This window comes from Gossypium arboreum, chromosome 8, assembly GCF_025698485.1.
Source record: "Gossypium arboreum isolate Shixiya-1 chromosome 8, ASM2569848v2, whole genome shotgun sequence".
Lineage (NCBI taxonomy): Eukaryota > Viridiplantae > Streptophyta > Magnoliopsida > Malvales > Malvaceae > Gossypium > Gossypium arboreum.
The window spans coordinates 139,327,228-139,341,269 of NC_069077.1; the positions used below are offsets into that span (position 1 = coordinate 139,327,228).

Sequence of the window (14,042 nt, forward strand, 5' to 3'; positions counted from 1 at the left end):
TATCTTATGGTGTAGAGTAAATTTCTCGTACCATAAGTTATGCACCAAAAAAATTATTTATCATATATATGTACAATCTGCATTAAAATTTTCGAAAGCTACTTATGTTGGATTTATTTCATACTTACCTACCAAACAATCTCATTCGAAAAGTGAATACGAAATTAAATTGATTAAAACTTTAATTTCCAATTCAAAATCAAAATATAATTTATAAGAATTAAAATTGGGTTTACATGTGTTATAACATTAAACATAAATATTATTATCTAAATTATAATTAATTAATTTATCTTTTAAATATTTGAATTCATTGAATATTTAAATTTAATAATCTATAAATAAAAATAATATTTTAAAATCACAATTTTATACTATTTTTCCTCCATAATTGATAAATATGGATCCTAAATATTCAAAATCCAAAAATTGTACTTTGATGAAATGTGTCAAAACTTTATTGGCTAAATATCCATAATAATTAATTTAAGATTGGCATTGGGGCTTTAGACCATGGGCATTATCATCCATGGTTTTTCACGTGGAAGAGAGCTTCCTGGTTACGTAGATAGACTTTTCTAAGAAAGAGATGTGTTCTTTAGCCTTATAAATGCCCCCCTACATCGCAGCCATTTACTTCACATTTCATACTGCCTTAACAATAATGGCTTCTTCTATTTTAAGAACAAGTTTTCTTCCTTTACACCAATCCCAAGATGGATATAATTCCATTTCAAGCTTCCATCGCAAGGTCGGTTATCTGAAAAAATGCCCAAGTTTTTCTCTTCTTTTTTTTTTCCCTCCAAGTTTTTCATTGATGGACTTTGTTGATTGCAGTGTCGATTCAATAGAGTTACAGCAGCTCAGTTTGAAACGGGGAATGCAAACTATGAAAGGAACATCATGGATAAACGTGGACAACAAACAACAAGAACCAAAAGGTTGCTTAATTTCTCAGGAGAAAAACCGTCTACTCCACTTCTTAATACCATAAACCATCCCATTCATATGAAGAATCTTTCCATTGAGGTAAATAATTAATTATACCATTAACTATAATTATTAAGATTTTTAATCACTTATTATTAATTTCTTGATTGAAAAACGATAGGAGCTTGGGAAGTTAGCTGATGAGCTACGAGAAGAGGTGGTTTACACAGTGTCAAACACTGGTGGGCATCTCAGTTCAAACCTTGGGGTGGCTGAGCTAACAGTGGCACTTCACTATGTTTTCGACACTCCTGTGGATAAGATACTTTGGGATGTTGGGCATCAGGTAATAACATTATGTTGTCTACTGCTAAATACAGTTATTTCCATTGATGTATGATGGGTTATTAACATACTGTATTTTGTTATTTGCAGTCCTACCCGCATAAGATTTTAACCGGTAGAAGATCGAGGATGCATTCGATTCGACAAACATGTGGATTAGCAGGGTTTCCGAAAAGGGAAGAGAGCATTCATGATGCCTTTGGAGCTGGCCATAGTTCTACTAGCATTTCTGCTGGTTTAGGTAGTCAGTTCTAAGCTCTTCATCATAGATATTCATAGCCGATATTTATCTGATTGATCGTGATAGGCTGATACTGGTGAGCTGTTTTATGGCAGGAATGGCAGTTGGGAGAGACTTGTTAGGGAAGAACAATCATGTAATTTCAGTAATAGGTGATGGAGCAATGACTGCTGGAATGGCATATGAAGCAATGAACAACGCTGGTTATCTTGACTCAAATCTCATTATCATCTTGAATGATAATAAGCAAGTTTCGTTGCCGACCGCCACAGTGGATGGTCCGGCTCCTCCAGTGGGAGCTCTTAGCAAAGCTTTAACAAAGCTGCAATCATGCAGGGAGTTTCGTCAACTACGCGAAGCAGCAAAGGTGTATAAATTTGGTTATTCGACCCTAAATACTTCACTATGATAACTAGACAAAATGGGCTTATTTAGTTTTTTTGACATATTGATAGGGTATCACAAAGCAAATAGGTGGACAGACACATGAAATCGCTGCCAAATTCGATTCCTACATGAGAGGAGTTGGTGGTGGTTCAGGGGCTAGCCTATTTGAAGAACTAGGACTATACTACATAGGACCAGTGGATGGTCACAGTGTAGAAGACCTTGTTTACGTGTTAAATGAAGTTAGATCAATGCCAGCCCCAGGGCCTGTTCTCATTCATGTCATTACCGAGAAGGGAAAAGGCTATGCCCCTGCTGAGGTTGCACCAGATAAAATGCATGGTAAGTATAAGTACAATTCAACACTATGTCACCTGGACTCGAAATAAGTTCCGTTTGAATTGTGTCCAACACGGGTGTTTTTCTTCTTGTTGTAGGGGTTGTGAAATTCGATCCAAAGTCCGGAAAACAAATGAAGAGCAAGTCGGAAACATGTTCGTATACTAAGTACTTTGCAGAGTCTTTAATAGCTGAAGCAGAAGAAGATGATAAAATAGTGGGAATCCATGCCGCCATGGGTGGAGGAACCGGGCTTTCTTTATTCCAAAAACGATTCCCGGATCGATGTTTCGATGTCGGGATAGCTGAACAACATGCTGTTACTTTTGCTGCTGGTCTAGCTTCTGAAGGGCTCAAACCATTTTGTGCCATTTACTCTTCATTCCTACAAAGAGGATTCGATCAAGTAATTCCAAGTTAATTATAAGCTAATTTGAAAGCAATGGTGTGATCAAAATTAATAATAACAAAGTGTTTAATTATTGCAGGTTGCTCATGATGTTGATCTCCAAAAGCTACCAGTGAGATTTGCAATGGACAGGGCTGGCCTAGTGGGTGCAGATGGACCGACCCATTGCGGTGCATTTGACACTACTTTCATGGCATGTTTACCTAATATGGTGGTAATGGCACCTTCGGACGAAACTGAGCTCATGCACATGGTGGCCACAGCAGCCGCCATCGATGATCGTCCTAGCTGCTTTAGATACCCCAGAGGCAATGGCATCGGCACCATTCTCCCACCAAACAACAAAGGAACACCGTTAGAGGTACATCAATGTTATCCTACTAAGATCTCTTTAGTCACAAACAGTCACTCGTAAGTTCGTAACCCGAAATTTGAAAATGTTTAGATTGGGAGGGGAAGAATACTAAGAGAAGGAAGTGGCAAGGTGGCCATTTTGGGGTATGGAACAATAGTACAAAGTTGTATGAAAGCAGCCGAGCAGTTACAAATGCTTGGCATCTCTGTAACGGTGGCGGATGCTCGTTTCTGTAAGCCAATTGACGGAGATTTACTGAGACAACTAGCTCGAGAACATGAGATATTGATCACCGCAGAAGAAGGATCAATCGGAGGGTTCAGCACCCACTTTTCTCATTTCTTGTGCTTGAATGGACTACTAGATGGCAAGCTTAAGGTAACACTAACATCCATTAAAATTTATACTTGGTGGAAATGTATGTTATTGCTCTAACATCAATGTTACATGGTGCAGTGGAGGCCAATGATACTACCAGATAAATACATTGACCATGGATCTCAAAAGGATCAAATTGAAGAGGCAGGGCTAAGCTCAAAGCATATTGCCGCCACAGTTTTGTCTACGTTGGGTCACACTAGGGGAGGTGTCCGCCAGCTCGACCTTATAGATTGATCTCTTTATGTATTCTTTTAGGACTTATTTTCTGTATATGCTGTACCTGTACCTCTTTATTAAATGAAAGTTTGATGTAAAGTAAAAGCAGGATGTAATTGAGTGTTTTCTTAATCAAGGTAAAAGAATAATCTAATTTGAAAGAATTCAGTTGATATTTGCCGTAGCTAAATGAGAGTTTCACTACTATAGAAAACAAAGTTCAACACAATAAAGTTGTTAACATAGTTTGGTTTTTCTATATCTACGAGCTTTACTTTAAGAGATAATTCACTATCTTAAACCTCGTATAAATAGTGATTTAAGTTTTATCAAATACTGGTATTACAGCTACAATTTCGCACCTAAGATCAAGATTTCTCTTCACTAAGGTTTTCTCCTAAAAACTTAGCTCGTAAATCAAGTAACTCATTTGTTTACTTAATAATGAATTTTTAATGAACAAATTAAGTGCTCACACTCCACCCTTACTATATAAGAGTTTAAAACTTGCTAAGATAAAATCAATTACAATTAAGATCTCATTAAAATAGCCTCATAAGAAGGCTTTACAATATCCTTACAAAATATATAATAAATCAAAGATCTCCAATATATGTTTTCAACTCGGTCAAGTTAATCTTCACAAAACAATGGATCCAATTTGCTTGATCTGAATTGATTCAATATTCAAAGATTTATCGCTCCACAAGTTGGTCTTTCAAATATGGGCCAACATAGGTCCATAAAATCATCTAAGTCACTATCTAATTGATTTTATCGAAAAGATTGTCAACTTCAAATAAGACAAGTTATCTGATATGCGGAGTGTCATGAGCAGTGAACATTGCTCATTGCATTTTCACATAACTGCCTCAGTTATTACCTCTTTAAAGGTTGAATAAGACTTCTATATTTAGAACACGAATCTAATTTCATAAAGTAACCTTTAATCCATACTGATCTATTCAAATATCACAAATTAAATACCTTAATATAGTAATATAAAGGATTGATTTATAAAATCAGCCCAACTCATATTTTCTTGGATAACATAAATCTATACAAGTAAATATTGTAATAGGCCAATTTAGTCCGGGCCCAAATAGAAACCAAACAAAAAATAAAAATAAAAGATACTAGAATCTATTACAACAGTCTATTTACAGAAAACATTAAGCCCAAATTTACAATTACAAACGGCCCAAAATAAAAACCCTAATGGCCCATTGGCCGAACAACCCAAACATTTTTCAGTAAACCAAAAAAACCTAGCCCTTTCGCATTGCGCACCACGTCAGCGTGCTCACAGCCCGAGGTCTACTTCCCTAGCGCGTCCCTTGCACCAAAATGACAAGGCTCGAGTCTCATCATCACTGTTGACTATGCACCGTCGCTTGCAAAAGAAAAAAAAAAAGGACAACACGCAATAACAGTAGGAACGGTAGAAAAAATAGCAAAAAAAAATGTATGTAATGGCTATAAAAGCCATAGAACAGATTGTATGAAGGAGAACTTTTTTTTTGGAAGAAAAGAAATTATATACAAACATAAAAAAAAAGGTGATTTACTTTTTTTATTCTTTTAAATTCGAAAAATAAAAAATAAAAAATAAAAAATAAAAAATAAAAAATAAAAATAAAACCCTTACCTGCCGATTGGTCTTCGCACCACTGTCGGTATCTCTTCCGGTCTGAAAGGCTGTCAAATCCCTAGGGATTCGGCCAAGGTCGCGGCGGAGAACGTCGAAAACCGAAAGGTTTCCTTCTTTTTGGGGGGAGTTTAGGCTTTAGTTTAGTGTTTTCGACTCAAAATTGGAGTTCTACGCAGAAAAAGGGGTAAAAAAGGGTTTTTTTTTGAAATTTTCCAGCCACCAGAGACGGCGATCTCCATTACTGACGGCAGGTGGCCGCAGCGGCTCCTATGGCCGACCTTAAGGAAATTTCAAAGGAAAAAAAAAGGGGTTGAAAGCAGTGTTTTTTTTATAAAAAAAACACAAGAGAAATGAAATTTTTGAAAAAATTAACTTATTGTAAAACGACACTGTTTTAGGGTTGTCCGAAATGCCCCAAAACAATGCCGTTTTTGGGCCAACTCGAAGACCCGACCCGGATCCCCCTAGGGTCCGCATGTTTTTGAGAGAGGGTCTAATTACCGCTCTAGTCCTTCTGCTTTTTAATTATTTTTCAATTCAGTCTTAATTTTTTTTAGATTGTACCTTTTGATTTTAATTCATTTTCAATTTAGTCCTTATACCGTTGACCCCTTGGGGAATGACACATGTACTGTTTTGGATTAATTGTCTTCGGGGCCCTTGAAATTTTGCTCCGCATTTTACTTTAGCCTTTTTTATCCTATTTTTTAATTTAGACAATAGATTTTCTTGGACTTTTTAATTTAGTCATTTATTCCCCAATTCTTTAATTATTTTACGATTTATGGCTTAATATTCTTTTAAATTTCAATTTAATCCATCACTTGATTAATTTTGTCTCTTTCATTTATATTAACACTTAAAATTTATGTCATTTACGTTTCTTTTTATTTATATGTTTTATTTTATTTTATCCCTATTATTATTATTATTATAGTTATTATTTATTGTACTTTGATTATTTATATTAGAATTAGAATAATAATTATGGATGGATTGATTGATTGGTTTATTTATGTATTATTTCCTGACTTTTTTATTTAAAATTTATATTACTCATTTTCTTTTATTTGCACATTTTTGTTGCCCTATTATTATTATTATTATTTATTTTACTTTGATTATTTTATTAGAATTAGAATAGTAATTATCACATGATTATTGCCATTGTTATTGTGAGTTGATGTTTTATTACCATTAGAGTTATATCATTGTCATTCACTAGCTTGACATTTTCATTTTTATTTTTATATATAATCGTTTTATTTTTACATACTTCCAATTTATTTTATTTTGCTACAATCATGTCACGAATCGCGTTTAAATATATTTATGCACTTTTATATTATGTCTAAACAAGTTAAATGCACATTGCTTTAAATGTTACATTTGTTTTTACTCGATGCATAAAAAAAGAAAATTTTAAAATTAAGACAATATTCTGTGTTTGGAGATTTGAGAAGTTATGCCTTAACTTACGGGGTTCGACTTTCTCTTTGAACCTAGATAACTGTACATTCCTTTTAAAACTAAGAGCAAGCTTATTTTCGAAGATTCGAGATGTCGTATCCTAACTTACGGGATTTAACATTTTGGTTACCTCGAGATAAGAAGGCCTTCTACATACGTTTTGATTTATTTAAGTGATTTTAATTAAAAATAACATTATACAAAGTGGGATCGTGTTTTTAAATTCTCTTCAAATTTTTTATTCTTGACACTAAGACATAAATTAATCAACTAAGTATCAATTTTGGGTGTTACCAGGGTGCTAACCCTTCCTCGTGCGTAACCGACTCTCAAACTCATTTCCTAGATTTTGTGAACCAAAAATCATCGTTTCAATAAATCTAAACTTTTATTAAAATAATCAAATTACGAGGTAATCCGATCATACCTAATAAAAAATATTGATGGTGACTCTCATTGTCAACTTTTTTTTAAAGTCAATTTTAAAAAAGGTTTCGATAAATATCATTAATATCATTAAAAAGTAATCTCAATTGATCCAATCGATTCTTTAATAATAATCACGAGAGTGACTATAAAATAATTCTATGCAAATAAATAAGATACTTTGACAAGAAATTCCAAAAGAATTTGGATTTGAAAGAGATGAAATATTTCATGGATAGTGAAATTACTACGAACACAAATTTGCGAGGGTTGGCCACAATATTAATTGCATGCTATTGGAAAATGACTTCACGTCTCTTTTAGCGACACCATATTAATTCAAAACACAAATTTGTCGTCTTTGAGTTTGCGACATGTGAGAGTTTTTATTTCTTCATCTTTGAACTTCCCTTCCTACGATCTTATCCCCAAATCAACTCGATTATATTTTTAGTTTAATAACTCTTTTGGCCTTGTACTATAATTAAATCATCTGATATCTTTATTTTTTTTTATCAGTTTGGTCTTTATATCTTTTTTTATCAGTTTGGCCTCTTACTTTCATTCAGAGATGAAGTCAGAATATTTTTTTAGAGAGGCTGAAATTAAATTGTATATTTTAACAATAGTAAAAATATAATTTTACCATTTGAATATTTAATCTTTATAAGTTTTAAAGGATTAAACCAAATTTTTATCATTTTTAGGGGCTAAAGTGTAATTTTATTTTTACTATTTTAAATTTTTATAAATTTTAAAGGAACTTAAATGAAAATTTTTCATTTTAAGGGGGACCGGGGGCCTTGCCAACCCTTGACTACGCCCCTGCTTTCATTCTATATAGCTTGTTACTCCTACTCGAATTTCCGTTAAAAAAAAATGAACCAACCAAAGATCCAGTACTATGTGTCAATAAAATAAATAAATAAATAACTTAAAAATTTAAAAAAATCATTAAAATTTAAAACATCCAAAATATTAAAAATAGAAATTATAATTCTTAAAAATTCATAATATATTTTTAGAATTATAAAAAAGTATTTTAAGATTTATAAGTATGCAAAGCTTAATTTTTTAAAAAATTCTTAAAAAATAGATTGTTCGAATTTTACGCTTTTAAAAAATTTAGAATTTTAATGTATTTTTTTTGGAAATTTTAGGGTTTCTTTTTCTTTTTCCTTTTATGAAAATTTTGTTACTAAGGACTTTGGAGTTTTATAATAAAAATACCATAAAATTCATAAAACTTTTCTTAAAATTCTAAAATTTTCTATAAAAACCCTAAAATTCCAAACAAATAATTTTTTTTAAAAATTGTATGAAAATTTTAAATTTTTTGAACTTATTCATACTTCAAAAATAGATTAAGATTTTTATATAATTTTTGAGTTTCAAGATTTTTGGGAATTCTTATTTTATTTTAATGTTTTTTAAGTTTTGTTATATTTTCTTTAAATTTTTAAATTTTTCTTGACACATGGCAACATATCATTGGTTGGTTTGATTTTTTTAAACAAAAATTTGGGTTGGGGTAACTACTATTACAAAATATACAAAGCCCAAACTGATACAAAAACAATACAAGTACCAAAGTAATAATTTAGCTATAGAACACGACCCAAAAGTGGTATTAAGCCTATAATTTTTTATTTATTCTTTTGTTGTTGTGGTAATAGTAGTAGCCGGCAGCAGTAGTTTTTTAATGACCCAAAAGTACAATACAATCTAAACTTTAAAATGTTTAAATTAAAATTTCAAAAGTATTAATCAGAACCATTACTTAAATACTTATTTGGATATAAAGTTTATTTAAAACATATAAAAAATTTAAACATGTGTGAATCCTCGGCATGGAAAGCTCGGATATAAAGGAGTGTCATTAAAATTTATGAGGATTATTTCTTTGTTTTTTATGTTATATCCGAGTTATCAATGTGATAGATTTACACATATTTAGAATTGGATCAATGTGTTAGTATTTAATGCTCAAATTAACAGAAGGATCTAATTTTTATTGTACTAATTCTTCAAGCACTCAATTAAAATATTTTGAAGTTAAAAGACTTATTTAGAAAATGAATCATAATTTAAATACATAAAATGAAATTAACTTTTATTTTCGAATTTACATTATCATCTATATTTCTCTTTATTTATCAAAAGAGACTTATCAAGGTGACAAAAATGGATGATTGAACTGTTAATAGAGTGGTAAATTATTCGTGTTCAAGTCCTCAGGTTATATCTCACCCGTGTGATTGATTTGCGACCCAAGGCTGATTTGGATTGGTGGTGGTAGAGCGCAAGTCTGGGCAGTCTGAGTCTTTACCTGACGTATATATGCATGTGCTGGGAGCTTAGCTTAGAGCCTAGCTTAGGGCTAATAGTTCACCCTTAGGCCTGGGACGGCATGGCGAAAACCCATTCTGTGAAAACGACTATAGGTGATAAAGGATCCCAAGAGTAGTGGTCGAAGAGCTCAACGGAGATTTTCTGTAAGAGACAATTGTTGTTTCCATGGTTGTGGTATGTGAGAAGTTTTGTGGGGATTTAATGTTTTCGGCTTCGTGCTGTGAAGGGAGTTTATCTATGGTTTGTTTTTCTGAAATATTTTCTACTCTTATTTTTACTTGAACAGAATTCAAGTCACACAAACTCTAATAATTGAATATCTTGATTGTTGTAAGGATTTTACTCTCCATCTTTTCTTATTGAATATTTTGGAGGTTGGAGTCAAGATGTGTATAGAAAGGCTGTTTAGAGGCTTGTGGGTAACCAACAAGATAAGAGATAAATGAGAAAAAGGGTATGATGGATTGAGCTACAAATACAAAAGCTTGAGATGGTGAAGTCATATGCAAGAGGTTTGTAAAATAACCAAATGGTTGAGGAGACACTCAATTGGTGAAGGAAACAGGAATTTCAGTGCTAAAGGGGTAGCACCTTGACTATGACTTTTGAACAGTTTCCAAGAGAGGTGGAGGATGTGGCCATCGAGCTTACCAAAGCAAGATCTGTTTGAGTTGGAATGTCATGATGGTTTTAACCATGGTTAGAAATCTTGATCATAGTAGAAGTGATGGAAAAATTTAAGGTCGGTTTAGAAGTATTTTCCGTAGGGGTTGTTGAGGGGTTGAAAATAGGCTTGGAAGCTACTTCGTTGGTAATGTTCATGGCTTCTTGCTCAAGTTCCCACAGATGGAGCCAAATGTTTGTCGTTTTGGAATAGAGCAATATGTGGATTGGAGAAGCTGACACAACATTACACGTTAATTTACATTTTAGATACCTTAATTCAGTATTAGTTTTATATAGATCACAATTTTTAGTTTGATCAAATTAAATAACTAAAAGTCTATTATTGACATTAATGATTCAGAATATAAATTTCTTGTAAAAATACCATATTTTGAGTAAGTGAATTTTCCTATAAGTTTAAAATATGTAGTAAGAGAATTTCAGTTACTGTCTTAATTCACCTCAAACACCCACTCGCGGTTTCAAATTATAGAGAAGTTCTATTTACTTCTGTTTAAGGTATGAAAGTCAATTGTAAATGTATAAAAAATATAATTAAAAAATAAGACTTTTATCACTTGTGTTTTAAATTTTTAATAATTTTAAATATAAGAAAAACATATAATTAAGAAAATAATAATATACTAAATAGAATAATATGTTGGTATTTTTCATGTTTGTTTTACAGTCAATATTTTCAAGTTCATATTTGTCAGCCCTCCAAACAATATCATCTTTAAAATTTAAATCTACGTTATTTAATATTACAATATGACTTATCACTATACACAATATTTATTATAATAAAATCATAATTTTCGTCTAAGCAAACACAACAACTATTTCAACATGATATATAAGAATGTATAAATCACAAGGACAACAAGGTCGAGAGATAATTTCAATTTCATGTTTCCAAATTTCAATGGAATTTCGATTTTAGAGGTGGAATCATTAAAACATCAATTTTTTGAAAATCATCGGTGCAATGACAATAAAGTCGTGAAACAATTTAATTTCACTTTCAAATTCTAATAAAATTTTGATTTAAAGAGATCATTTCATTGAAACATCGATAATGAAATCGATACAAACACAATATAACATGATGATTCGCCCAAAATTTTTTGAAGAGCATCAATACAAACATTAAATCGTGAAACAATTCCAAATTCTAATTATTAAAATTAAGTGACTCGAATCATTATTTAAATAAAATACAGTGGTAAATAAATAAAAGAAGAATCCATATAGAATTACACTTCTTTTATTTTATTTTAGAATAATGTTTTTTAAACTTTATTAAATTCCATCTATTTGATATTAATTAGAATAAGGTGTTTTAGTCTTACTAGAATACGGCTTTACAAGCCTATAAATAGACATAGTCTATTCCTCTTATAATGATTTCGAATTCGACATAGTGAATTTTCTTCTCCTCTGCCCGTGGTTTTTTTTCCCGAAAGGGTTTCCACGTAAAAATCTTTGTGTGTTCTTTTTTTTTAATTTTTATTTTTTTTCACAAATTGCTATCCGAGCTTCCGGGTTGTTCATCTCGATCACGGTAATGGCGTTTTTAAAGTATGAAATTCCGCTGTTGGATCGCAACACCAGATTTGCGTTGTGGCAAATTAAGATGCAAGCAGTTCTTGCGCAGATGGATCTGGAGGATGCCCTGCTAGAGATAGATAAGATGCTTTCGACATTAATAGATGAAAAGAAGAAGCATAAGGATCGAAAGTCGTTAACGCAATTACATCTGCATTTGTCCAACGAAATTCTACAGGATGTGATGAAAGAGAAGACTGCCGCTGCATTATGGACGAGGCTAGAACAAATATGTATGTCGAAAACTCTAACAAGCAAGTTGCATATGAAGTAGTGTCTTATGCTCATCGTTTGGAGGAAGATGCGTCTGTACACGAACACTTAACAGTGTTTAAAGAAATTCTCTCAAACTTGGAGGCCATGAAGGTTCAGTATGATAAGGAAGATCTAGGGTTGATTCTACTTTGTTCGTTGCCCCCGTCTTATTCAACCTTTAGAGACACGATTTTATATAGTCGCGAGTCTCTCACAGTTGATGAGGTTTATGATTCTTTAACCTCGTATGATAAGATGAAGCATCTTGTGGTTAAACCCGACTCTCAAGGAGAGGGTCTCATTATTCGTGGGAGACAAGATCGGAATGCTGATGATGATCGTGGTAGGACATAAGAACAGAATCCTCGTGGTAAATCTAAAGGTAGATTAAAGTATTCAAACAAAGGTAAAACTTGTAACTTCTGCAAGAAGAAAGGGCACATTAACTCTGACTGCTATAAGCTACAGAACAAGATTAAAATGGAGGTTACAAATCAAAAGGGAAAGCAACCAAAAAATTTTAGTGAAGCTGATGTTGTAGAAGACTACAGCGATGGTGAACTTCTAGTCGCTTCTGTCAACGATTCTAAAGTAAACGAGGAGCGGATACTTGATTCAGGCTGCACCTTCCACATGAGTCCTAATCGGGATTGGTTTACAACTTACGAAACAGTGTCTGAAGGTGTTGTTTTGATAGGAAATAATGTAACACCCCCTACTCGTATTCATTACCGGAATAGGGTACGAGGCATTGCCGGAGTTTATGAATTAATTTAATTTTTTTTAAAACTCAATATAACCCCTTTATAGATATCTAACCTTCCCTGCAATTTTAAACCGAGACTCATCCAAATCAACCAATCCAATTCAACATATTTTTAAGATAGATTCATGCATATTTATAAGATAACCTCATCACACATCAAAACCAAGATTTATTAGCCATACCATTGGCTGACCTTACATTCATTTCACAGAATCGTTTACTTTATTAGCTTATACATGCCATTGATTTCCAAAATAAAGTTTCTTTATATACCAAAATCCTGAGGTTGATAGTGTGATGTGTCTCCTACCAAATCCGACCTCTGAGCTCTTAACACTACAAACAGGGAAAAATAAAATAGGGTAAGCATTTTGTGCTTAGTAAGCTCATGTAACAAGAATTATACTTACCTAATATTTTCAATACAATACAATAGACATTCATATATCCATTCAATGCATTATTACCCTAACATGCACAAACTCAACATTCAAGTTAGTATAATAATTTCCATGTATCAATAATATATATACCATGATTGATGTGCTCATCAATACCATGATTTCCATTTCCTTGTTATTTTTCCATATCTATCCCGTGTGAATTTATAAGAATTTCGATGGATTTTTCAGAGGTACACTTTTTGTAACACCCCTAACCCGTATCCGCTGCCAGAACAGGGTTTCGGAGCATTACTACCATTTACAGATCACTAAAAAAAATTTAAATACTTACCGATTCAATGCATCATATAAATAAATATATTACCATTCAATCAACAGTTTGACACTTGTATAAGCATCAAACAGCAACATTGTTAGTATACTTGCACATATCTCATTTAAATTCAACATTGATATATCTATTTTCTCGACATATCGCACTTGAGTTTAATAATAGTTTCAACTTACATAATTTCCTTGTATCAACATATCAAAGATAATCATATATGTACATGTCATGAAACATATCATGCTCTTACCGTTTCTTCATAAGCATATATCATTCATTTCATTATATCAATATTTCATGCTCCATCATTTCCATATATTTTATGTATATTTATTCCGGTAATAGCTTATATCAAACTTAACATAAATTATATTCCATGAACTTATACTTATTTCGTTTATCTATTTTCATAATTATTTCATATAACCATTCGTCATCTGATACATATTACCTGAATATCAATTGTTTAACAGATGTTAGAGCGTCTCCCATCCACGGTCTTATTTATCTTTG

At 32.3% G+C, this 14,042-nt stretch overlaps 1 protein-coding gene across 1 annotated transcript; it reads left to right on the plus strand.

Moving 5' to 3' along the window:
* Positions 1-606: 606 nt before the first annotated feature.
* LOC108469201 (probable 1-deoxy-D-xylulose-5-phosphate synthase 2, chloroplastic) lies at positions 607-3,767 on the plus strand. The gene is made up of 10 exons (XM_017770099.2): positions 607-751; positions 838-1,029; positions 1,112-1,276; positions 1,366-1,516; positions 1,612-1,883; positions 1,972-2,245; positions 2,341-2,648; positions 2,731-3,012; positions 3,097-3,384; positions 3,463-3,767. Exons 1-10 carry the CDS (start codon positions 611-613, stop codon positions 3,619-3,621), a joined length of 2,232 nt encoding a protein of 743 aa, XP_017625588.2. The 5' UTR covers positions 607-610; the 3' UTR covers positions 3,622-3,767.
* The last annotated feature ends 10,275 nt before the right edge of the window (positions 3,768-14,042 follow it).